The following is a 26,879-nucleotide window of genomic DNA, read 5'->3' as shown; positions in this document are numbered from 1 at the left end:
TGCGGCTCGCGAGCCACATGGCTCTTTGGCCCCTTGAGTGTGGCTCTTCCACAAAATACCACGTGTGGGCGCGCACGTACAGTGCGATTGAAACGTCGTGGCCCATGTGCAGAAGTCGGTTTTCGGCTCGCAAAAGAAATGTCAATGGTTGTACTGTTGATATTTGGCTCTGTTGACTAATGAGTTTGCCGACCGCTGGCCTAGACCATAAGCTTCCTGAGACTCCTTTCATCTCCCTGCTGTGGCCTCAGGCCTGTCTCAGGACCTGGCACACGTTAGGCTCTCAAAAACTGTGGAGTGGTATAGCCGTTACATTTCCGCCGCAATAGTAAATTGGAAAACACACCCAGTCCTATCAACTAAAAATTGTATTGTGGTATTGAGGCTATCGTGCAGGGGTGCTCAAATGGTCAATGTATCTGGGCTTCCTCAGCTAATGAAAGGTGCTCATATTACCCAGCCCAACCTCAAGTGTTTAGTTTTCCCGCATCTTCTAAGTTAACTAAAGGGCGGAGAAGACTGGCTTTGCAGTTCGCAGCTGGGGCTGAGTTTCACGTCACAACACCCTCCCTTGTGAAGTTACTGCCCAGTTAAGCCCATTTGAATAGCGCACAAACGCCTGTGCGGGTTATCAGTCAGAACGCATGCGCAGCGGGAGACGCGAGCTGTGCACGCCGGGAGTTGTAGTTCCTTCCCCCTCTCGTCCTGAGAGCCCGGCCCGGACCCGCGAGCGCCCCCAGCGGCTTGCAGGCTCCGGGAAGCGCAGCTCCTGCGGACGCCAGGAGCGTTTCCTAGCAACGGGGGAGCGGCCACGTCACAGCGCGGGTTCTAAACGCTGCTACCCTCGGTTGGGCCGCGGTGTGTGCCTTCAGACACCTGCGTGCTGGAGGGAGCGCTGCTCACAGCCCCGCGTCCGTCTGTCCTTACCCGCCTAGCCTGCCCCAGGTCGCTGACCGCAACCTCCCCCGCGACCTCGTCTCTGAGGCCCCGGCCGGCCCGCCCGGCTCTCGTCCCCCGCGCCCGCGGAGCCCACCGCCCGCGACCTCGGCCGGACGATGCTGGAGTCCATTCGCGTGACGGGTGAGTGCGGAAGGGCAGGCCGCTGGGCTGGCGGGGCGCCGTGTCTGTCCCGCCGCTGGCGCGGTCCTGACAGCCCCGAGGCCCAGGTAACGGTAGATGCGGGCTCCGTGCGCGGAGATGCGGGACCAGGAGATGCTGGGGGGCGGAGGGAGGGAGGATGTGCGGAGGGGACGAAAACGGTCCCTTTTCCTTTTGTCACTTATTATCATGCACAGATTACTGGCCCTAAAATGCACAGTCTAAACACGCATTGTTAAATTCTACTTCAAAACACAGTGTCATTAGGCATTATAGTGTCCTAGGACCCAATTTTCTAGACTGCTCATGAAAATCAGAGCTGACCAAAAGAACACATTTCTATGTATCTGTATTTATTCTGCTTATTTGTATGCGTGCTTCTATTAAGTCAGTAAGGCGTTTTGAGATGATGTTTTTAAAAGGTCACTTTAGTATGTACTATACCTAGGTCAGAAACTTTACTGACTTCATTCATTTTTAAATAACTATGGATATTAATCATTTAAAAATTATCTCATGTAATACTAGACCAGTTTTCTAGGCCGTGTTCCCAGCATTTGGTTCTGTGTAACATTTCTGCAAGACAGGGCTGGTGGTAGTCCAGTGTTATGAGGAAGAACAGCGGAGTGAGAGGAAATGCCTCATTCTAACACTAGTGTCAAAATAAATGAGGACAGAATTTTTTACTTCAAGGCATTGCAGTACCTCACAAACCATTTTTTCTCTGAATATTTTAATTGTAAAACTAAATTCCTTTCCATATAGTTATGGCCTTCATTGTATTCTATTTTATTTCATGTTCCATAGTATAAACTAGGGAGCAGATTTGCTCGACCATGCCATTGCTGGGATTGATCTCATTGTTATGTTGACCGGAAGCATAGACAGTTGCAGGATCTAAGATCTAAGAGGCAACTTAAACTGGCATTAGATTTTTTAAAATGGGATTTGATGTCGATGCTCTTTGCATCTTAAAAGACAATGAAAATGTTGAAAGTTGTTTAAAAATACCATACCATCTTTTTGTCCTGGGGCAGGGCTCCCAGCCTGGGCTCTGTTAACATTGACTTAGTAGATAGGGGTTGGTTGCGGGGGCCGTTCTGTGCATGGTGGAATGTTAGCAGCCTCCCCCGCCTCTATCCACAGGTGCCAGGAGCAACACCTTCCCTTTCCCAGTGACAGCCAGAAATGTCTCCAGACATTGTCACGTGTCCACTGGAGGGCAAAATTACGCCACCCCACCCCACATTTGAGGGCCACTGCCTTATACAGTTAGATTCTGTCAGAGTGACTGTCATTAGGTAACGATTTAGAAGTAAAATCAATTAAAATAACTTCCCCAAGGCATAACGATCCTTGCAGAGAGGGTGTATGAGTACGATAGTATTAGAAAGTAGATATTCTGAACAACTAGCCAGCAATACAAAGTTATTTTTTTACATGCAGAGTTGGAAGTCTGAAGAGAGCTGCTTTATAAAAGAGTAGACACAGTCCTCTTGCCTCATCTCTCTCCCTATAATTTAATGCAATGCATGTATCAATGTAACGCTTCATGTTGAATACCTTGAGAGAGATAATTTGGCAGTGAATTTCTATAGTTTATTAAAAATTCAAACAGCCATTTGAGACAACTCAGGCCTCAAATTTACAACCTCTTTAAAAAGAATCAACCAGGTCATTTTTCAAAATGGTTTCTCCATTTCTTTTACACAGTGCTTGGCCAGTTAAGGTGATAGTTCTGGAGCCCTCGCCCAGCTTCCATTCCATATAGAAAGCCCAATTAGAATGGCCAGATGCTTTACGGAGAGCGTTTAGCTGAGAACATGCCCCCTCCCCCTCACTATCTATCCCCCTCACTCTTCACCGCCGCCCAGGGGGCCCTGTCCTGGTTCGCAGAAGAGCTTAGTTATTTGGGGTGAGAGTACTGATGGAAATGTGTGTGTGTTTGCTTTTTTAGCTCTAGAATCGCCATAAAGTTAGAACAAACTGGTTTTTATTTCAGGACTGAGCAATTAAATGTTTCTGAAATCACTCCCTGTATGATATCTTGTGCACTTTTGACTTATCAGTCATGATTTAATATAACCTAAACACAGCATTGTGGTGTAACTGCCGATTAGGAGAATGGTGGTAACAAAGCTGTGTATGCTGTGTAAGCTCTATATGCTGTTTGACATGAAATCAAGTCAGACAAGGTTTCTGTGCCTTCTCCCAGATTTTAAAGAAGATAGTTTATTTATACTAAAACCACCAAAATGTTGGTTGTAGAATATAGAATTGTTTAATGTTAAATTTACCTGGGAAATCCAAATTTAATGATTTTAAGTATTTTCTCGTTTATATTATTTCATGGAGTAATTCTATAGAAGCTGAATATAATATTGAATAAAATAATGATACTGACCATTAACACAGGCTGCACTGTTCTCAGCACTTAACAGACTAACTTTTTTGTTCCTCGCACCAATGCTATAACGTATGTAGTTTACAATCCCATTTTATAGATAAAAAACAGCACAAAGTTCAATGACGTGGTCAATGTCCCAGCTACTGATAAATAGCCAGGATTCAATTCAGCTGCGCTCCATTCCCACGTCCATGCTCCCCGCCACCAGGAAAGGCCCGACACGGTTACAAAGACTAGACGACCTGACTTAAGCCACAAATTCAACGTGAAGGGCTCAGTTGACAGCAGTGGCACATTATCTGGTAGCTCGCTCAAGTTGGTGCTTTTTAAGTTTTTATCACAGACAAGTCTGTAAATTTCGGTCTGAAAAGATCATATTTTACTAAAAAATTGTTTCAAAATAGAAAGTAAGACATCGAGCTCATTCAGTGAGTAGCAAGTGCTGTCAGAAACCATATAAGACTATGTCCGTTCATGATTTCTTACTGCCCATGTTTGTGTGTGATATGGATGTGATCGATGCCTCATCTGGAAATGGAGCTCCTTTGTAACAAAGGTGAATGTTTACAATACCGGAGGCCAACGTCTTCTTGAGCTCAGTGTATGGCCTTATGGGATGAAACGCTTAGGTACATTGCTCCTGTGTGGCCTGCAGCAGTAGTAGGCACCTACCATTAAAACTTGTCTTTGCCGAAACCGGTTTGGCTCAGTGGATAGAGCGTCGGCCTGCGGACTGAAGGGTCCCGGGTTCGATTCCGGTCAAGGGCATGTACCTTGGTTGCGGGCACATCCCCAGTGGGAGGTGTGCAGGAGGCGGCTGATCGATGTTTCTCTCATCGATGTTTCTAGCTCTCTATCCCTCTCCCTTCCTCTCTGTAAAAAATCAATAAAATATATTAAAAAAAAAAAACTTGTCTTCAACACCACTAGTTGTTTCATCTTTTAAAAATAGTTTTAATTGATTTGAGAGAGAGGAAGGGAGAGAAAGAGAAACATCCATGAGAGAGAAACATCAATGGGCTGCCCCCCCCGCCCCGCACACCCCCTACTGGGTATCGAGCCCACAACCTGGGCATGTGCCCAGACCTGGCATCGAACAGGCGAACGGGCGACCTCTCGGGGCATGGCAGGACACTCAACCACCTGCGCCACGCCGGCCAGGGCAACTAGTTGCTTCATTTTCTTTTCTTTTTTTTTTTTTTTATAAATTTTTTATTTATTTTTTTAATATATTTTATTGATATTTTACAGAGAGGAAGGGAGAGGGATAGAGAGTTAGAAACATCAATGAGAGAGAAACATCGATCAGCTGCCTCCTGCACACCTCCTACTGGGGATGTGCCCGCAACCCAGGTACATGCCCTTGACCGGAATCGAACCTGGGACCTTTCAGTCCGCAGGCTGACACTCTATCCACTGAGCCAAACCGGTTTCGGCGTTGCTTCATTTTCTTAGGCTGGACTGGTAGGATTTTTCTCTCCACCATCAGGCATTCAAATCTTATATCTTTCCTCACCTCTCAGATATCCTCTTCCCTTTGCTACGTCCTTGCATGGTCAGAGCAGTGACAGAGACGAACACAACGTCTCCGTAAGGGGTCACACAGTGTCAGTGTCGGGGAAGGCCATCGTACAACAAATGTAAGGCTGCAGCCATGGCAAGTGCTCCGAAGACCCTCCCAGAGGTTTCCTGAGCGAGTGGTGTCTGAAGTGAAGGACGAGTGGAAGTGTGTCTAACAGAGAGCAGGGAAGAACTCGCCAAACACAGGGACGGTGTGAGGAGGTGCTGGGTCTGGAGAGGTGAGCGTGAGGGGCTGACACGTGAAAGGCAGCTCCAGCGGCCTGAGTCCGGGACCTGGGCAGGGTGTGGCCGCGGCCGAGCTGACCACCAGTGACCACAGGTGCTGTGGGGAGGGGTTTTGTGTTCATCCTAAGTGAAAACCGGGGGGACGTTGGCCGCTGTGTTAGATGGTGTTTAATGCTTCTCGCACCACAGTCATCGTTCCTGGCATTATAGAACACGCTGCGTATTTTCACTTGTGAAAAAATAACACCACCACAGTTTCTGACCAAAGAACAGTGTCACGTTGTAAAGAATCATTGGCACTAACAGTAACCCTGAGGTGCTCCCCGCTGGGATGGTGGCGTTTTTAGGAATCCCGGAATACAGTTGTGTTCCTCAGTTCCTGGAATTGTAATAGCAGGATCTTCCCATCTCGTTTTTTAACTTACGGTTGAGAAACTATAGTGCAGTGTTCTCAACCTTTCTAATGCCGCGACCCTTTAATACAGGTCCTCATGTTGTGTGACCCCCAAACATAAAATTATTTTCGTTGCTACTTTATAACTGTAATTTTGCTACTATTAATGAATCGTCATGTAAATATCTGTGTTTTCCGATGGTCTTAGGCTCTACAGGCATCGACCCACAGGTTGAGACCCGCTGCTGTAGAGCCTAAGACCATCGGAAAACACAGGTATTTACATGACGATTCATTAACAGTAGCAAAATTACAGTTATGAAGTAGCAACGAAAATAATTTTATGGTTGGGGGTCACCACAACATGAGGAACTGTATTAAAGGGTGGCGGCATTAGAAAGGTTGAGAACCACTGCTATGGTGGGTGCTGTTGGATTTAGAGATGATATAATTGACTAGAGGCCCGATGCACGAAATTTGTGCAAGGGTCTCGGCCCTCCCCGGCTGCCTCGGCCTTCACGGCCTGGCTGCCTCTTGGCCCCGGGGCCGTTCCAGAAGGTTGTTCCGTCGTCCGGTCTAATTAGCATATTAGCTCTTTATTATATAGGATAGCTTTTCTATGATAATGCAGACAGTTGGGGAACAAATATCGTTTTCAAAGATACTGATTTTTTCATAAATCATTTAAAAAATTAAGGTGTAACTTACATTCATTAAGGTTCACAAGTCTTAAATGTGTAGCCTGATGAATTTGCATGTATGTAACCACTACCCAGAACAAGATGTAGGACATTCCTTGCACTCATTACCCTGGTACCTCCTCCTAGTTATAAGCCCTCCCTCGAAGCTAGCCACTCTGCTGACTTCTGGTTTTGAACTAGACATAAATGGAATTATATGGTATGTGCTCTTGATCGGGTTCATTTGCTCAGTATTGTCTGTAGGATTCATCTGTAGCATTGCTTGCAACCACAGTTTGTTCTTTTCATTGCAATATACTCGTCTGTTGTATGAATATACCGCAGCTTAGTCATCCTTTCTACTGTCCATACAGATGATCTCCTTTGAGGTTTAACTAATTTAATCCCCAAGTAAGGTAAACACTTGATCAAATTGTTTATTTTATTTGGGGATTATTTTGTTTTGTTTAGCCTTTTCTTCTGTTTGTCATCGAGCAACCTGTTGTTTTGTGGTGCAAATTACCCCAGGTTCTCAGGTTTCATAAGTATTAGTGAACCATATAAAATTGCCATCTTGTGGGTCAAAATCAGTTGAATGGTAGTTTTCCACTGGGCTTTGTTTCTGGCGATGTAATCTTCCTTTCAGCCCGGGCCCTCCTAATTACTGTGAAACCTCACCTCCTCGCAGCCGAGAAACACCGAGAGGCAGTGCACGGTGCTCCCTGCTCCCCGCTCCGCTAGGTGAGGAGCCTGAGGCACTGATGGGCTTCCTGATTAGACTGATGTTACAGAGAGGCCATTGAAAGCGCCCGGAATGGACGCCAGGGCTCCTGGGACCCTTTGCTCCCGTTCTAGATACAAACGGAGCTTTCATTGTGTTGGTAATCTCTGTGTACTCACCTAGTTGTGTGAACATATTGAGTATCAATTCTAATGCAATATTTCCCTTTTCCTCAGTATGAGTAATCAGGTTGGGATGAGTGATTTCTTTGATCAACAAATCACGTTCGTTTACCCCACGGTTCTAGTGCTACAGCTTTCGAATGGCTCGAATGCCACATTAGTGATTTTTAATATGAGAAAGTTTGATTTTTAGTTACCTTATTACATTTCAGAGGGAACATGAGTTACACTTCCCCCAGAGTTTTAATTTTTCGGAAAAGAGGAGTTAGAATAGGATGTTCTTCAGTGAAACTCCTGATTGGGCTTTGACTATGTTCTTACTCAGATTTAAAAGTCATTTTTCTTAAACAATAGTATTTAAAATTACAAAAAAACTTTCAGGTTCTCTAATACTTTTCATGCACCTGAAAACAAGGTTGGTGTGCCTACTGTGAGAAATCAATTTATATCCTCCTCATGTGAGTGCCTGACGGGCCACCTGCCCACGTTCATGAACTTCGGGGGATGTCAGCATTTGGCAGGATTGGCACTAAATCAGAACCCCAGGGGCGCTCCCAGCCTTCACTCAGCAGATGGGGCTGAGAAAGGGCTGAGGCTGAGCCTCTCCGGCAGGCGATCAGCACGTGAACGGAGACGCTGCACCTGCTGGGGGAGTGGCGGTGTCACGCTGTCGCACACTGCCCTCTCCGCCCCGCTCCTCCTGGAGGGTTTTGGCAGATGGTTTCGGACTTGGTTGAAGAACCCTGAAGTGTGCAGGCTGTTCGAGGTGGGACAGAATTATGAAGGCACGGGTCGCTGGCGCTTCATGACAACACAGAAGAGCTCTGTGACTCCCACTTAGTCACAGAGCTGCTGAGTCCTAGGGACCCACGAGAGCACTTTTACCTTGAATGTTCATTTCTTTTTTTTCTTTTTTTTTAAATATATTTTATTGATATTTTACAGAGAGGAAGGGAGAGGGATAGAGAGCTAGAAACATCGATGAGAGAGAAACATCGATCAGCTGCCTCCTGCACACCCCCTACTGGGGATGTGCCCGCAACCAAGGTACATGCCCTTGACCGGAATCGAACCTGGGACCCTTCAGTCCGCAGGCCGACGTTCTATCCACTGAGCCAAACCGGTTTCGGCTGAATGTTCATTTCTTAAACATCAACACAACGTAAACGTAACAACCATCAAAGTTAGACATTCTCAGAGGAGTTTTCTTCATTGACTTCAACAGGGCAGCTTCCCCCTTTCAAACGAGAGCCCGGTACCTCCCTCGACCTTCCTGGCTGTGCCCAGTCCTCACCTGCCTTCCTAGGTGTGTGATACCCTGTTCTTATCTCAGCTCTCTTGCTCTTTCCCTTCCAGTGTCCATTTCAGTCTTCCTTTCTTATCTCCTGAACTCCCGGGGTCTTTGCAGAAACTGACCTTGCCCGTGGGCGTTGGGGCTGCAGCCTGTGACCTGGTGCTCCTTAGCCCTGCTGCCCAGCCTGCCCAGCTCAGGGTACCAGCTGGCAACACCAAAGTCCGAAACCCCTGAGGAACGGGGACCCGCTCCCCATGAGAGTTCCATTTGTCCTGTTTATCTGTGGCTGGTCGCTAGCACGGACTGAATGGCTTCCTTGTGCAGTCAACCTTCAACATGACCTGTGCAGCCTCGCTCCCACCTCTCGCCTCTCAGCTTGGAAATGCAGTAGACATTTAACCCCCGCAAGTTCATACTTTATGTTATCGTTTAGACACCAGAGTTCACACTTCACAGGGTGGCCTAGAAAATGTTAAGCAGAAGGACTTTTACGTACCTTACCTGTTCGGATTATTATCCACTTTCGACCTGGCACTGTTTCTTTACCCTCAACCCTGGACTTTAGGTAAACACTTACATTTAGAGCAGGGTGTCTCTGCCTTGGCACTGTCCTAGGATGAATATTTTGTTGCAGGAGCTGTCTGTGCATGGAAGGATGTTTAGCATCATCTCTGGCCTCTACCCACAAGATGCCAGCAGCTCCCCCCCTAGCGGTGACAGCAGAATGTCTTCAGACGTTGCCAATTCCCCATTATATCTCCACTGGTGCGGTGTCTCCTCGTGTAAATACAGAATGCTCCCAGAGCTACTAACACCTGCTGACCTACCATGGTTGGAGAGTGGCATGTCCAAGGTCATGCCGTTCAATCAATGTACATTTACAGAATGTCTGCCAGACCCCAGGCTAGATGTTGGAAAGAAAGAGAAGACTAAGACACGGTCCTGGTACCTATCTTAGTACATCAGTATCCACATTACCACGTCTTCCTGGGAGCCGTGTTCTCTGCAGAGGAGAAGTGATGCGTGTTGTGCGTGCAGCCGAGTTCATCCTGCGTGTCTGTGGATAACTGAGTGAGTGACCCTACACGAGAGAATGAGCATGGATCCTGTGATCAGACACAGCTGCATTCAAACCACAGTTTGCCGTTTATTACTCTCCTGTCCTATAACCTTGAGCCAATTACTTAACATCGCCAAGGCGTGATATAACATGTACAGTTTCGGTGTGAAATCCCAAATCACAGAAGTATGGCAACAGGTGATGGTGTTGTTATTATTTATCACTACTTATTGTGGAACGTCTCATCTTGAATGGGTGAATGACTGATGTGTGTGGATAAATAGTTTTCAAAAAAATGAAATAAAGCGTGTTTTTCTTGGCAAGGCAGGCACTCGTCCAAGTCAGCTAGCATCGAACTTGCCTCAGCGGGAGGGGCCCGGGGTTGAGGGCTAGAGGCGCCACGGCCCAGGAGGGCTGGGGGCGAGGCCTGGTTGAGAACCATGAAGCGTCCCATTTGCAGAAAGGAGTTAGAACAGTTAGTGACCAGACTATGTCCGATTTATAGGTAGGACGTCAGCTGGAGCCTCGTTCAGACAAGCAGGATGAAGGCAGACGCAGCCACTTTGTCAGTGTAGACCAGGGGTGGGCAAACTTTTTGACTCAAGGGCCACAATGGGTTCTTAAACTGGACCGGAGGGCCGGAACAAAAGCATGGATGGAGTGTTTGTGTGAACTAATATAAATTCAAAGTAAAGGAGCGGAGGGGAGAGCAAGAGAACCCTCCGCTCTTTTGGCTCCGCGGGCCGGATAGAACAGCCAAACGGGCCAGATCCGGCCCGCGGGCCGTAGTTTGCCCACGGCTGGTAGACTGAGGCTGGAAGCCCTGAGGCTCTGCTGACCCCCCTCCTCCGTTTCTCTTCACATTGCTCTCCTCCTCCTCTAGGTCATAGCTCCTGCTTTTCACGGTTAAGCTCCTTACTCCCTTGCGTTATTATTCAGGTCCGCCTAGGACTGCCTCGCCTCCAGAGCCAGATTAGAAGCTGGTTGAAGGCAGGAACAATGCATTCGTGCAGATGTATTTTAAGAATACGTAGTCGTATTCCGAGTATTTGTGGAAAGAAAGGGTGCAAATCCAGCCTACAGCAGCTCCTGAGCAGCAGTATATCAAGTGATTCCTGTCTCTTTAAACCACTTGTGAGGTCTAAAGACAAAGTTGACTTCTCCTTCATTTGCCATTTGATGTGCTGGTACCTATGTAATAGTCATTACAATTTTTTTCAGACATGGCAAGAAAAATCCTTGATTTTCTTTCATCTTAATCTATAGCCTAGAATTAAGAAAACCAACCAGCTAATACTGAGTGACATTACTAAAACATGCTTGAACATACGCACATCATTATTTCATCTTAAAAGTGGTTTTCAAGATCAATAAGGCAGTGTTATTCTTCCTTTACCGATGGCTACCTTTGTATAAACTATCAGATTTCAAGATTGGATTGGCTTTGAAAGTAACTTGGATTTATGAAATCCCCCTTCTCTGGTAGAGCTGAGTATTCAGATTATTTACATGTACTGTCTCACATCTGTACTAAACCTTGATCATCTACATGGTTTGAAGCTGTGGACTTCTATAGATAGTTCAGAAGCGACAATGTCTAGCATGACCAACGTTTAGTAACATATCCTGTTAATACTTACAATGTCTTTTATTTATTGAGTTTTTACAGAGAGGAAGGGAGAGGGATAGAGAGTTAGAAACATCCATGAGAGAGAAACATCAATCAGCTGCCTCCTGCACACCCCCCACCGGGGACGTGCCCGCAACCAAGGTACATGCCCCTGACCGGAACCGAATCTGGGACCCTTCAGTCCGCAGGCTGACACTCTATCCACTGAGCCACACCAGTTTTGGCTACAATGTCTTTTCTAAAGATGGTTGCAAAGTTATAAAGTCTGCAGAACCTTCAGCACACTTCCCATGTCATAAGCGATTCGCTTCATGTGGCATCTTTGTTATTTCTTGTGTCTGGTTTTGTTTACTGACACAGAAAAGCTCCACTGGCCCGAGCAGGAGCTGGCCAAGAAGTCGGTGCTGAACGCCGAAGAGGCCGTGGCCGCTGACCGCCGCAGGAGCGCCTCGCAGTTACCGCCCGGGATACTGAAGGACATTTTCACCACTGGGACCAGCAGTTACAATGTCCTCCTCCAGAGCAGAGAGGAGAAGAGGCATCCGTCGCAAAGGCAAAGGCGGTCTTCCTCCGCCCAACCCAAAAGATGCAGGAAGCCCAGCAAGTCTCCCTGCTCGCCTCACAGCAAAGAGCTCCGCAGGACCAAGGCCCCGGTGCCGGGGCTGAGCAGCAGCGCCTGGTGCTGCCTCGACAGGCAGCCTGCTGCCTTCATCACGAGTGCCCTGTCCGGTCCTGTGGCCTTTACACATGGTATCTCTGTTACAGGGAACAGCATAGCCCTGACACCCAAATCCAAACACAAGGTCAAGCGGCACCATTTCTCCCCTCTCCCCAAGCCGAAGCCGCAGCCCCCGCCGCAGCTGTGTCGGAGTTTTGAAAAAGATGATTCTTCTGGGAAGAAATTGTGTATTCTGACCGCCATAAAGCCCACCAACCTGGAGAGGGAGAAGCTCAGGTTCTTCAAGTCCGACTACACCTACGACCCGCAGTTTGAGTACGCGAACCCCTCCCTGCCCAGCGTGCTGGCCAAGCACAGCCACGCGTCGGACCGGTTTCTTAAGCAGGTAAGCGCTCCTGGGGGGGCGGTGTTTCGTGGTTACATAGCTCAAACAGTTATATGCAGTCTTATACAAGGAAAAAAGACTTGGAAAGTATTCCAGTTGTTTACATGTGATAGTTAATCCCCATCCTGGGCCCGTGGCAAGAAATTCCCAGGTAAGTGGCACAGCCTCTCCGTAAACCCCCGTCACACTCATCGCGCCCCATAAAGAATCTGTTTCATGGACTCTGTGGCAGGAAGACTCTTCATTAGATTTTTGTTGTTATCCTCTCCCGAGGATATTTTCCCATGGGTTTTTAGAGAGAGTAGAAGAGAGGGAAAGACAGAGAGAAACATCGATGTGAGAGAAACACATCCATTGGTTGCCTTCTGTACGAGCCCTGACCAGGGCCCGGGCTGGGGAACAGCCTGCAGCCAAAGTGTGTGCCCTTGACCAGAATCGAACCTGGGACCCTTTGGACCGCAGGCCGACGCTCTATCCACTGAGCCACACCAGCCAGGGCAGGAAGACTGTCTATGAGGAAGAAAGCTTCAGATCTGGCTCCCGACGTTCCGGGGGGCGTTACCGGCCTGGCCGTTAGTGAGCCCACAGGCAAGTACAGCCCTTTTCCGTCTGAGCGAAGCACATGGGCTGCACTCGTTCTGCTTGGCTCTGGACCGCGGTCTCTGGTCCTCCTTGTCCGATTCCACCCCCAGCTTGCTCAGGCCCCACACGTCTGGCGGCCATGAGCTTTCTAGGGCTTTGCTCACATAGTTTATCATCATCACATCAATATTTAGGCGCTCATCTAAAGAAGAAAAGGATGAAATTATAAAAGTGATCTCCAAGGTTTGCCAATCCTACGTGACTGGCAGGACCAGTGCTTTCCAGAGTCCCGTTCAGACACGCAGCCCATAGCTCTGTGGCATGCACGTTAGGGCACCTAAACTTCTAGGGCACCTGGGCTTCACCTGCAGGGCACAGTGCGACCGGCACAGGCAGACGTTTGGTGAGATGAACCTTGCACCGGCTGTTCTGGCGCAGCAGGCTCGGCGTGGCTTTGTCAGGGCGGCGTGGCGTTGGCGGGCATAGTTCCACCGGCCTGGGTCGCGTGCCCTGTCGCAGCATTTCTGCCGCGTGGAGTTCTTTTGGATTTGTGCCAGCAGATTTGGTGTTGTTACAACTGACGTGCAATCTGACCAGTCATGTAAGCCATTAGGTAGAGCTTATTTTAAGATTAAAATAATTTTAATATTGCTCTTTCATGTCCTTTGCTGGAAGAAACCTTTTCTATCGCACCTCTGTTTTTTTAGAGGGCAATCGCTTTTTATTTAAATGTGCTGAGATTGTGCCAAATGCTAAAAAGTCAGCTGTTGCTTTTATTCCTATTCTGGCAATCATTTTGTGATCTTTTTTTTTTTTTTTGGTGGAAATTGCGATTGATTGAATGTGGGGAAGTCACATTTAAAATTTATGATAATTGCCCTGACCAGTTTGGCTCAGTGGATAGAGCATCGGCCTGCGGACTGACGGGTCCCAGGTTCGATTCCGGTCAAGGGCACGTACCTTGGTTGTGGGCACGTCCCCAGTAGGGGGTGTACAGGAGGCAGCTGATCGATGTTTCTCTTTCGTCAATGTTTCTAACTCTCTATCCCTCTCCTTTCCTCTCTGTAAAAAATCAATAAAAATATATTAAAATAAATAAAATAAATAAAATAAAATTTGATAATTATTAAAAAGCTGTTTGCTTCCCCCTCCTTAGTGCTGAGAGGAAGGGCTGAGATTTACTTGCCAGCACTTTTTAATTTGGAGTCCCACCCCAACCCCTGCCAGGCAGGAGAGATTTCCCGCCATGAAATCAAAGCGAATGTTCTCTCATTTTGCGGGAGGCGATGCGGGAGCATCAGCAGCCGCACAGACTGAGGATTGACACGACTTGGCCTGTGTCCCCCAGTCTGTACTTTCACCCAGTTCCCATGCTGTCCTACTCCTAAGACTGTATTTTTCAAAATAACTGTTATTTGCAAATACACTGCGTTTTTGATCACCCACATTAATGGAAGGAAACCTTTGCATGGATTAGCTCAGGTGGAAAGGTCACCCCCTGCCCCCCCCCCCCCCCCCCGGAACAGCTGTCGCCAGGGCAGCCACCTGCTCTCCTGCGGTGACACGGCCACAGGTCTGCAGGAGGGTCAGTGTAGGGAGCAGGCATTGTCAGAGAAGGAAACGCAGTCATAGAGGAGCCACACGGTGACAGGAAAAGGAGCGTGTGGGAGGAAGTGGCGTTTAAAACAAACACCACTGAATTGGCTCATAAAGAGGAAGGCTTCTGAACCTTTGATTTGGTTCCAGGCATCTTGCATGGTGACCTGTGGGCCAGGGGGAAGATGCAGTGAGGAAAGACAAGGGACTAAGGATTGAGGTGAAGACAGATGTTACAGCCAGTGACACAGGCTTCATTTCTTATAAAAAGATCTGTCCGGGAGCAGAGCTGTCTGACTTTTAAAGATGGCCCCCGAAAGCAATGTCTTGCTTTTTGAGTTTGTAGTGTGAGTGGACAGGTAATTCATTGCTGTTCGATCCAGTATTTCCAACCACATTTGGCCATGGCGCCCTTTGGAAATGATATCTGGTCCAGCACTTTTCCAGAGAAACAGTTTGGACAGCACTGGTAGGGAAGAGGACTGGGACTTCCAGGGGTGACCTGGGGTGATTCAGGATTGAGGGGGTGGGGGTGGGCTCTAGATGGCAGAGTTTATAAAAGGGGGGAAGTGAAGGGAGGGTTGGAATTGAGTGGAGGTCAAACCAATGACCTTAAATCCTAAAATTAAAACCCAGCCTTTAATTCTGTTGAAACTTAAATACGATACACAGTTACATGGGAAATAGACAACAGAAGCCATTCACAGTCTCTCCCTGTCGCCTCTTTCTCTGTCTCTCTCTAACTTTGTCCTCACAACAACCCTGTGAGGTAAGTAGGGCAAACATTTTCACCTCCATTTGCCAGTGGAGAAACTCAGCCCGAGAGGGAGGAGTGACATGCCTAGGATGTCACAGCCCGTGAAGGGCAGGCGCCAGGTGCACAGGCCTGCTGGCCGCCCGTCTCCCGCCCCCGGTCGCACCGGTGTCCCTATTGCACCGAGCGAAACGGCACTTGAGAAGGGAGATAGCTTTAAGCACATGACGGGTGGAGTGGCTCGTGACTGATGGTCAGATTTCCAGGCTGCTGAGCCGTGGCCAGAACCGGCAGGCCAGCCAGCAGCAGGTCCCTTACAGACGTGTCAGAGGCTTGTCTTACCCGAGACAATGCCACACAGTTTGTACGGGAGCTTTCACTTCCTGGGGGAGCGGGTTAAAAGTGCTATTTGATGGGCTGTTCCTTTTTATTTATTATTATTCTTATGTTATTATTTTTTTAAAATATATTTTATTGATTTTTTACAGAGAGGAAGGGAGAGGGATAGAGTTAGAAACAACGATCAGCTGCCTCCTGCACACCTCCCACTGGGGATGTGCCCACAACCAAGGTACATGCCCTTGACCGGAATCGAACCTGGGACTGACCTTCAGTCCGCAAGCCGACGCTCTATCCACTGAGCTAAACCGGTTTCGGCTTATGTTATTTTTTAAACTAGATTTTTGTTGATTTCGGAGAGGAAGGGAGAGGGAGAGAGAGATAGAAACATCAATGATGAGAAAGAATCATGGATTGGCTGCCTCCTGCATGCCCCCCTAACCCCCCGACTGGGGACTGAGCCTGCAACCTGGGCATGTGCCCTTGACCGGAATTGAACCCGGGACCCTTCAGTCCGCAGGCCGACACTCTATCCACTGAGCCAAACCAGCTAGGGCTGGACTAATCTTTTTTAAATGACAGCTTAAGATAAGAGTCACACGCCGTGCTGTTCGCCCACCTGAAGTGTACAGTCAGTGATTCTGAGTATGTTTAGAATTATGCAGCATCACCACTGTCCAATTCAGGGACATGTCATCACCCCTCCAACAGAAACCTCTGCCCTGTAGAAATGACTCCCCACTGGCCACCAGCCTCCCAGCTCTAGCCAGCGCCACTCTACTCTCTCTTCTTCCATGGACTTGCCTGTTCTGGAAGTCTCATATAAGTAGAATCATTCAGCACGTGGCCCTTTGTAACGAGCTTCTTTCACTTAGCATAATGTTGGCAAGATGCATCCGAGCCGTAGCTTGTGTCAGGACTCTATTGCTGAGTAATACCCAAGGATGTATAGCTCACATTTTATGTGTCCATTCTTCAGGTGATAGACACTTGGGTTGTTTCTGCTCTTTGGCTGTTATGAATAATGCTGCTATGAATATGTGTGCAAATTTTTGTGTGGACCTATGTTTTAAGTTATCTTAGGTGTACACCTGGTAGTGGATCATGTGTAGTTGGCCATACAGTGGTAGATTGTGGAGTAGTGGGTCATATGTATTAAAGAGAAGCGAACACATTGGAATCTTGGAGGGAAGGCAGGGGAGGGTGGGTGGGAGGGTATCAACCAAAGACCTTGTGTGCATATATGCATAACCCATGGACACAGACAATAGGGTGGTGAAGGCCTGGGGCAGGGGACGGGGGGTGGGGTAGAGGGGGTCAATGGGGGAGAATGGGGGACATATATAATATTTTCAACAATAAAGATTTTTAAAAAGAGAAGTGAATACAGAAAGAGAAGTATTTGTAACTGACAGGTGTTTGTGAAAGTATGTGCAAGGGAGGGGCAGCTGCTTAGGATGAGAAAGATGTGGTGCCTCAGTTGTATTTTCATTTGGAATCAATAAACAACAGACACAGTCACGATAAATAAGAGTATTCCCGGCTTATTACTCCCCTCGAAGTAAGGGGAGGCTGTTCGCTTCCATGTTCTCTGTCTTCTCCAGGCCATCAATATTATGGAGCTGACGTTACAGAAATACGGAAGCTATGAGAAGTTCGAGCAGGCCACGGGCGGGAGCCTGCTGTCCAAGACTCGGATCTGGAGCCACGTCAGGAAGTACATGATGAAGGAAGGCTGCCTGGGGGAGGTGAGTCCTGGAGCGAGCGCCGTGGGCACTTAGCCCTCCGCAGGGGCTGCAGGCTGTGTCTTTCTGACCCTGTCCAGCTCCTTAAATTCGTCTCACAGATTTCTGACTAAATACTGTAAGTCTGGTTTCCCATGGCATTGAGCTGTGTTCAGTTTCTTTTCTTACCGCCATTCCTGTGTAGCTTATGGCAACATGTGAGTGGTTTTATGAAACTTGTCAATGAAGAGATTGCCCTGGGGGCCCCTCCCATTGGAAGCCAGGTCCTGGCGTTCAGTGTTGACACAGCTCCGGCCGCAGTGGCCAGGCCTCCGTCTGTACCCGCCCTGCGTCACTGTGGCCGAGGCTGAGCGCAGCGGGACAGGGCCCGGTCCTCGTGTCTTCTCCGCAGAGCCCTTGCCTCCCTTCCAGTCCAGGAAGGCCCTGAGGTCCCACAGGCTCAGCACCGGGAGGTCCAGGGGACGGGCCCTCAGTTCAGCCTCTTGGTTCTGTGAGCATCGGGGTGCTGGAAACTAAAGAAGGTGTTCCTGTGGCCTGGTCCCCCACCTTCACATTGTGCTTACATCTCCGTACCTTCCCTGTGGCCCTCAGGTCGTGGTCCACCTCACCGAGGACCTGCTCTCCCGCGCCTCCATGACGGTGGTCAACGGCTGCCCCACGCTGACCATCAATGTGTCCACTGCACGTGAGCACTGGCTGGAGGGAATGCTGAGGCACGAAATCGGTAGGGCAGCCCCTCCACCGTCACGCGTTGTACCCGAATCAGCTCCACGACACGCTCCTTGTAATGGGGTTTTCGTAGTTGTATTTGGCAAAAAGCAATGGAGTTGTTAGGCTTCACTTGAACTTGAGCTACGCTGATTAACGTCCCATTTCAGGTTAGGTTTTCAGGGCCCTGTGCAGCAGCATTAAGCTTGAAAAGTCACTGAACCCCAGGATTTCGGTTGCTTGACCTTAAACTGAAGGAATTGAATTCCCTGATCCCTGAGATTCTTTTCAAATATCAAGTCTATGATTCCTCCCTTGACAAAAATAACCTCTTCTGAGGAGCCCTGGAGCCCTGGGAGGGGAGGGGGCAGCGTGCTCCTTCCGATCAGAGGCTTGGGGCGGGGCGGGGCGGGCTGGCTTCTGCTGTGTGGGTTGATTTGGGCTGAGAACGGTAGGGTCTTTGGGGAAGGAAGTAAAGACGGCGTTTCCTGCTTCCACGGCCCCTCCTGCAGGCACACATTACTTCCGGGGCATCAACAACCTGCAGCAGCCCTGGGGCAGCTGGACGGGCCGCAGGAAGCACGAGCTGAAGCCGAACAACCCCACGGAGGAGGGGCTGGCGAGCATCCACAGCGTCCTGTTCAGGAAGGACCCCTTCCTGTGGCGGGCTGCGCTGCTCTATTACACCGTGTTCCAGGCCAGCCGCCTGTCCTTCTGCGAGCTCTTCCAGGACATCGGGAAGTTTGTCAAGGACCCCAACACGAGGTGGGATTACTGCGTGCGGGCCAAGAGGGGCTGCACCGACACGGCCCAGCCAGGTGGGTGGCCCTGGGCCATAGGTCCTCTGACTTTGGGGTGAGGACCAACAGAAAAAACAGGAGTGATGAATGTGCTGACTGAACCCTCGCTCAACACGACGCAGTCTTAGTGGTTATGAACCACTAACTGGTTCGCCAGTTGTCCCTAGAGTATTGGAAACCAGTTCCAGACATCTGTCCTTTTACCTGCAGATACTCCTGTGCGCGTCCCTAACCGGTAAGGACAACTTGTCCACAGTCCCCGGGCTAGTAGCATAGCTGACCACATCCACAGCGTCATAGTGCAGGACTCCGTATGGTGACTTCAGTCCACGGAACAGAGCAACGTTTAACAAATTCACATGCTATGTCAGGTGGGAGGAGGGTTTTCTTTGTAAATGAACACGTTTTTAAAAGTAGGATCAGATCTCACAAGCTGTTTCTGCTCATCATGTCTTCGTCCACATTTTTTCTATTTATAAACCCCATATTCTTTAAAACTCAGACCTAATTCTTGATTTCTTAGGGAAGAATAGTATCAGAATCACCTATAGTTATTTTAATGGTGCAAAGGGTATTAGTGTGTGTGTGTGTGTGTGTGTTTGTTTAGTACTGACATCCTATATTTCCACATTGCTCCCGTGAGACCTAATGCTGTAAGCCGTCCCCCTCTCTCCTCACCGGACACCCTCACTGCATCATGGGAGTTAAGGCTGCAGTCAGAGGGTGGGGTGGGGGTGAGGGTAGGATAATCTACACTAATAGAAGAGAAAGATGCAAATTGACCATACCTCTGAGACACCCACCAGCCAATCAGGAGTGAGTATGCAAATTAACCCAACAAAGATGGCGGGTCAATTTGCATATGCAGGCTCAGAGTGACTAAAGACTGAAGATAACTGAAGACTGAAGAGGCTTAGCTTCTCCGCTGCGGCCAAAGCGAAGGCCTGGGTCCTGGGTGCCGGAGGAAAACCGGTGCCGGCAGCCAGGGGAAGGAAGGCCTATTGCACGAATCTTCGTGCAACAGGCCTCTAGTTACTTATAGGAGTCATACAATTTAAGTTACCCGTGTTTCTTTATAATTAGGGGAAAATGCTATTTTAATTATGGGGATGGGGACCTGGGGAGGAGAGATTCTTAAAAGGGAGCTCTGGTCTCCATGTTGTCCTGGTCCTTCCAGAGACCTTACTTTGGATGTTACAAAGATAGAGCAGTTAAACACAAGTAAATGTGGTGCCTTAGAAAACCCCTTTGTACAGGGCCGGTTCCTGTACAGGGAACGGTCAGCGTCTCATGACTGAGGGATGTTTCAGACGTCGGGGTAAACACGGCTGTGGTCCCTGCAGGGTGCTTCAGTAAAGACCAGGTGTACCTGGACGGCATCCTGCAGCTGCTGCGGCACCGGGACTCCATCGACTTCCCCCTGCTGACCGCCCTGGGCAAGGTGAGTGACCAGGGACGGCGAGAGGTCCCCGCGCGTCGTGCAGCACTTCCGCCCGCTGCTTTATGATGACAACAGGCGCAGATTCAAACTGCTTTTATCTGTGCTCGGAATTAGCTTCTTTAACATGATACAGGAGGGAAGAAATGTGTCCTGTCATAGAACCGAACGGCAAGCTTCCTTAGTGGACAACAAGAGATAAGGGAATAGGAAATTTGGGGATGCAGTATGTAGTTTCATTTATATACATCTTTTTCTAAAGCATTTGAAAGTAGTTCGTAGATATAACACAACCCCCCCCCCCTTTTAAATATATTTTATTAATTTCAGATAGGAATGGAGAGGGAGAGAGAGAGAGAAACAATCAGTGATGAGAGAGAATCATTGATCGGCTGCCTCCTACACGCTCCACACTGAGGACTGAGCCCGCACCTGGGCATGTGCCCTGACTGGGTTTGATCCCCAGTCAGGGCACATATAGGAAACAACCAATGAATGCATGAATAAGTGGAGCAACAAACTGATGCTTCTCTTTCTTCCTCTCCCACCCCCCTCTTCTCTTTCCTCTTTCTCTCTAAACTCAATAAAAATAAAAATAAAAAAGATTTTTGCTATTTTTCAGATATTAAAGTAATTTGAAAAACTGTTCACATACTTGCCCTAGCCGGTTTAGCTCAGAGTTGGCTTGCAGACTGAAGGGTCCTGGGTTCGATTCCAGTCAAGGGCACATGCCTGGGTTGCAGGCTCGGTCCCCAGAAAGGGGCGTGCAGGAGGCAGCCAATCAATGATTCTCTTTCATCACTGATGTTTCTATCTCTCCCTCTCCCTTCCTCTCTGAAATCAATAAAAATGTATTAAAAAAATAGTCCACATACTTAAAAGTTTACTTACTACCCAGAGAAGAAATTGCTCTTTAAATGTTACTGATAGTTACATTTAAAACTGACCCCATGCCCTAACCGGTTTGGCTCAGTGGATAGAGCGTCGGTCTGCGGACTGAAGGGTCCCAGGTTCGATTCCGGTCAAGGGCATGTACCTTGGTTGCGGGCACATCCCCAGTAGGGGGTGTGCAGGAGGCAGCTGATCGATGTATCTCTCTCATCGATGTTTCTGACTCTCTATCCCTCTCCCTTCCTCTCTGTAAAAAAGTCAATAAAAATACATTAAAAAAAAATATAAAAATAAATAAATAAAACTGACCCCGCCTCCGTTTCTCAGGTCTCCTATGAAGACGTGGATCGCTTGAAGGAACTGGGCGTCACTGAGAACATGAGGGTCCCGCAGTTCCTGCTGGACCGGGAGCGGTACATGGAGCACTTGGAGAAGATCATGGAAGTGAATGAGCTGACCGACAGGGAGCTCAGAGACCTTATTTATTAATTAGCACCCTTGCGAGCAGCGCGAAAGTGTCCCCTTATACTCCCTTTTGGTGCCTCAGCTCCGGCAGATTGGTAAAGGAAGAAGGACTGTTCACATGAGTTTCTGCAGACTGGTCGGCAGTATTCAGCCGCATGTTTAGGATAAGTACAAACCTGAAACTGTTTCTAAAGCGGGTTCTACAGGCTGCAAGGGAAGTGACCTGTTTTCATCTGATTCCATCCGATGCTCAACAGAGTCAGATGAAAGACTGCTGAGGAGTGTTTCTGAAGAATCTTGGTCAAACCCAGCGATAAACTTCTCCCTGAGCCCCAAGACCAGCTTGGGCGAGAGCCTGCTTCCCGTGCTGTCCACACGCCATGGTTGCGTTTTCTTTCACGAGGATGGCCATTATTCGCCTCCGAAAAGTTCGTTTTTTATGCCCCCCAACAGCTCCATCTAAGGTTTCTTATTTGTCTTACATGTTAAGTAATGTTAAGGGGGTGGGGACAATTTGAAAAGTTTCATTAATTCTTTACATCTTATTTTTTCACCTTACCAGTTTGTAGGAACTCAATTAGAGAATTGTTTCCAGTTATCCCTTATCTAAAGTCTGTTTTCATTTGCTGATATATAGTTTACCCCTTGTAAATGTTAACCAAGGTTGAGGGTCTCCCCCTCTCTATTCCTCTATAGAAACAGTAAGCATAGGTTCCAGAGAGGTTTGTCCATTTGCATTAGAATAGTTGGGGAGGAGAGAAGCTACCCACCTTCTCATTAAATGGAGCAACAAGCAGGACAGGTAGGCTGGCCCATTCCCGTCAGAGCTGGGTGTCCACAGGATGTCTACAGTGCGCCTGACCTTGCTCTGAGAACTGGCATTGCTGGGTCCTGCCATCGGCTGAACCTGCCCTGTGATTGGCTTGTGTCCTTGATCAAAACCTTTGGCTTCACCAACCCAACAGTGACGTAGTTTAAATTTCAAAAATGAGAGTTCTGATTGGCTACATTTCTCCTGCCAAAAGCTTACCCACTTGGCTTTATAATTTTTTAATTTTGATATATACTTGCATATACATACTTGGGATCAAATGGCTCTTCAAACAACTTATTTTAATCAGAAAGAATACTGCTGTAGACACCCCATTCAAAATCGCTATTGTAACAAAATTGAATAAAGACCCTCCCCCCCCCCCCCCCCCCGCAAATAACCCACACAAAATTGCTACTGAAATTTCTACCCAAAGCTACTTGAGAGTTTATGTTTACCTCACTTCAGGCTTAAATATGGTGCTACGGTGGGTGCCGGGTGTCCTGTCCGCTGACAGCCTGGCCGTCTTGCTGGGAAACCACTGGGAACCCTCCCGCAGGCTGGCTGGTGTGTGACTGTTCTCCTTCAGTAGCCACAAGGGCTTGCCTTAAAGGAGAACGCTGCAGCAGACGGGGTGGCCGGTGCCTGCGCCCGGCAGAGCCCTGCTTCCCCCTCGGGGGCCATGGGCCAGCCCTCGGCCTGGGGTGGGGCTGCTCGTCTCCATGGCTGGCGGTGCGCTGGCCTTACACACACACACACACACACACACACACACACACACACGCACACACACGCACACACATGCACGCACACGGCCGATGGCAGCACCTCTCCGGACCCACTGCACTGCTTCCTTGTAGCAGAGCCCTCCAGGCTCAGCTTCATGTCTTGTCTCTGATTTCATCGTCAAACTTACCCCAGGTGACTGTGCAAAGGGTCTGATTAGCTGGAACAGAAGCACAGACAGGATCGGCAGATCTGTGTGCTGTGACTTAAGCTCAGTGCTCATGAGCTGAACCTCTGTGGGCAGTAACTCTCCTCCTGCGGACGGTCAGCTACAGAGGAAGGGCCAGCAGCCCTCGGCTCCTGGGCGGGCAGTCTGAGTGTTAAACGGATGACAGTCTCTGTCGGGCTTGGGAAAGGAAGACTTTAATGCCCTACGGCTTCAAATAAAAAGAAATGTGAGCACCATCCAGACAAAAATGACTTTAAATCACACCGGTTGTCTTAGGACATTTTAAACGTTAGCAGCGAACCAAAAATAGTTTCAGGTGAGCAGAAAAGCTAAGCTTTAAAAGTTGGGATTGAAGATTTAATTAAGGTTATTCTCTTTCCTGAGATAGAATTCTAATGTCAGTTTTATTCCCTAAATAAAGGTTTAATAAATAGAAAACTATAGCAGCAGTACTTAGGGGAATAATTGAAGATCACATTTTAGGATTATAATCGTTATTTGTCCTAGACTATTGATCTTAGGATTTCATCAATGTTGTCTACTGAAATTCTAGCATATAGTATCAAATACACTTTCTGATGCACTGTCTGGTTTTCACACAAGACAGGATTCAAAGTGAAATTGTTGGCGAACAAAATTCCATAGTCCTCATTTCTTTATATTTTCATCTTTGTAAACATGTTTAAAATTTGTATGGCTGGTTTTGTAAATCTTTGGGCATTTTGTGTCTAGATATAATAGAAACAAGAGCACTGAGGTTCTTAAATGGAGTATGTGAATGTATGTGCATGCAAACTTCTGTCCTTTGGAACCTAATTATATTTTTCTTGTGGAACTTCTGGGTTGCTGTGTGGTGATTATTGAAAGGAGCATGGATCATTATTGAAAGGAGCATGGATCATTTATAGGGAAAGGTTACATTTGCCACTCTCCCCCTCCCCCCAGTTAGTGCAGCTTGTATTCTCATGGGAAAAGGAGAGAGGGATCATTCTGTCTATTTACTGCCCTGTTCATTGAGTAAATGTTGTTTAATTATTTTTTTATTGATTCGAGAGGGAGAGAGAGAGATAGAAACATCAATGAGAGAGAATCAGCTCTAGCCAGTTTGGCTCAGTGGATAGAGCATCGGCCTGTGGACCAAAGGGTCCTGGGTTGAATTCCGGTCAAGGGCATGTACCTTGGTTGCAGGCTCCTCCCCGGCCCAGGCCCTGGTCAGGGCTCATGCAGGAGGCAACCAATCAATGTGTTTCTCTCACATCCATGTTTCTCTCTATCTTTCCCTCTCTCTTCTATTCTTCCTAAAAATCAATGGAAATATATCCTCAGGTGAGGATTAACAACAACAACAAAAACAAAAAGCTGCTACACAGCAAAAGAAAACAACACAAAAAGACAACCTAAGGAATGCGAGAAAATACTTACAAATCCACATATCTGATGAGTTAATATCTAAAATATATAAGGAACTCCTAAAACACAATAGCACAAAAAACAATCTGATTTTAAAATGAACAGAAGTGAGCATATATTTTCCCAAATTAGACGTACAAATTGCCAACATGTACATGAAAAGACGCTCAACATCATTAAACAGGTAAGTGGAAATCAAAACGATGAGATTTTATAATAGCTTATAAAAAAGATAAGATTGAGGGTTGGTGAGGATGTGGAGAAAAGGAAACCCTTGTACACTGTTGGTGGGAATGTAGGTAGCTATAGTAAGTAGAAAAAAAATGGAACTTCCCCCCCAAAATTAAAAATAGAACTACCATATGATCCAGCGATTCTACTGGGTATATATTCAAAGGAAATGCAAACAGGATATCGCATAGCTACCTACAGTCCCATATCCACTGCAGCCTTACTATAGCCAAGACATGGAAACAACCTCAGCATGCATGGCCCCATGAATGGATGAAGATGTGGTATATGTCTACAATGAAATGTAATCCAGCCATGAGAAAGAAGGGGACCCTGTCATGCTGGACAACGTGGATGAGCCTGAGGGCGCTCCACTAAGTGAGATAATCGGAGAAAGACAAATATTGTATGACATCACTTACAATGGGGAATCTAAAAAGGATGAACTCACAGAAACAGGAGAGAATGATGGTTGCCAGGGCTGGGGCCAGGGAGGCTGGGGAGATGATCAAAAGGTACGAACTTCCATTTCTTAAAGATCTAATGGACAGCATGGAGAGTATAGTGAACAATACTGTATTACAGATTGAAAATTGCTAAGAGAATGGATCTAAAACGTTCTTACCACAATGAAGAAATAGTAATTATATGTGATGGATGTATTGGCTAATACTATGGTGGTAATTATTTCATAATCCATGTGAATCAAATCCCCACACGCATACCTTAAGCTTAAACAATGTTATATGTGAGCCGTAGCTCAATAAAGCTGGGGGGGAAACAAGACAACCAACTTCACTAGCTGTGTGTGTGTTTGTGTGTTGTCCTTCCAGAGACCGTTGATGCAAACACAATCGAACGTGTAAACGTACTCTGCTGTACTTTTAGCACAAATGATAGCTTACTACACATTACTACATATTTTGAATTTTGCATTTCATAGATCTTGGAGATTATTCTATGACATGAATGCTTTAAAGTTATGGGAGTCCTTTAACAAAACCTAACAGGTGGCATTTCAGTGGCTGTCAATTTCAAGAGGTTGTGATGCTCTGGAGACTTTTTCCTTCCCAAATGGGCATGAGATAAACCTGAAAAAATCCTGACGCCATATACTAGTATATCAAAGTTCTGAAGCGCAGCACATAGGTAAGGACCGAAGTGTTAATATCTCCAATTTAGATAGACACGGTATTTTGGTTCTCTCGCCTTTTAAAAATAACCTTTGTCATATTTATAGTTTATAACTGTATTATTGCCAAGAAAAGCAAGTAGCTCTCCCAGGTAAACGGGCCTTCCTGGATTTAGGAAGACTGATCCCTTTTCGAGTGGGAAGCTCTGATTTTGTGTGAGCTCGGGTCAGCCTCGGTGCGCTTCTGCGTGCCGCTCCACAACCGCCCACCAGAGGGCCCACGAGCCCCCTTTTCTCATTCCTGCTCCTGGGCCTCTATTTTGGCCGGAGGCCCTCAGAGCTGGTTCATCTTGCTGGTTGACCTCAGAGCCAATCCCAAACCCACACTCTGACTTCCAGCAAGCACGACTCTTCAGGGGAAGATCTATCGCCTTAAAGGGCTGGAGAGAAGGGGCCCTGAAGTCTCCCGCATGCCCATCGCCACATCTGTTTGCTCTTTGGTCCGATTTCAGTCTCCGCCTGACAAGTTCGTCACAGAATTCCTTGAGATGAGCTGAGCCGGGGACCGTCACGTACCTGGGCCACCACCGGCCACCGCTCAGCGGGGCAGCGCCCATTCAGTGGCATCGTCCAGACAGGAGGATGCCCGCCTCCTCTCGGGTGGGCCCCCCGCTGCCCTGTTGGAA

The 26,879-nt window shown here is 47.7% G+C and overlaps 1 protein-coding gene across 2 annotated transcripts; it reads left to right on the top strand.

Moving 5' to 3' along the window:
* Nucleotides 1-784: 784 nt before the first annotated feature.
* On the top strand, nt 785-24,255 carry MATCAP2 (microtubule associated tyrosine carboxypeptidase 2). 2 transcript variants are annotated; one of them, XM_080666041.1, is made up of 7 exons: nt 785-1,080; nt 11,633-12,336; nt 17,212-17,355; nt 17,944-18,076; nt 18,573-18,878; nt 20,204-20,301; nt 21,517-24,255. In XM_080666041.1, the coding sequence occupies exons 1-7, from the start codon at nt 1,056-1,058 to the stop codon at nt 21,676-21,678; spliced, it is 1,572 nt and encodes a 523-aa protein (XP_080522167.1). In that variant the 5' UTR covers nt 785-1,055; the 3' UTR covers nt 21,679-24,255. The 2 variants fall into 2 exon arrangements, with proteins under 2 accessions (XP_080522167.1, XP_080522168.1); XM_080666042.1 differs by having other exon boundaries at nt 922-1,080; nt 12,038-12,336.
* The last annotated feature ends 2,624 nt before the right edge of the window (nt 24,256-26,879 follow it).

Source organism: Plecotus auritus, assembly GCF_963455305.1.
Source record: "Plecotus auritus genome assembly, chromosome: 4".
Lineage (NCBI taxonomy): Eukaryota > Metazoa > Chordata > Mammalia > Chiroptera > Vespertilionidae > Plecotus > Plecotus auritus.
This window is presented reverse-complemented; position numbering and strand designations above follow the sequence as displayed.

What these genes read in the sequence shown, in the direction of transcription:
- MATCAP2 (XM_080666041.1), top strand. Translation starts at nt 1,056, where the DNA reads ATGCTGGAGTCCATTCGCGTGACGG. An exon ending in GGAGTCCATTCGCGTGACGG is followed by an intron (nt 1,081 to 11,632) that starts GTGAGTGCGGAA and finishes TTACTGACACAG; the next exon opens with AAAAGCTCCACTGGCCCGAG. An exon ending in CGGACCGGTTTCTTAAGCAG is followed by an intron (nt 12,337 to 17,211) that starts GTAAGCGCTCCT and finishes TGTCTTCTCCAG; the next exon opens with GCCATCAATATTATGGAGCT.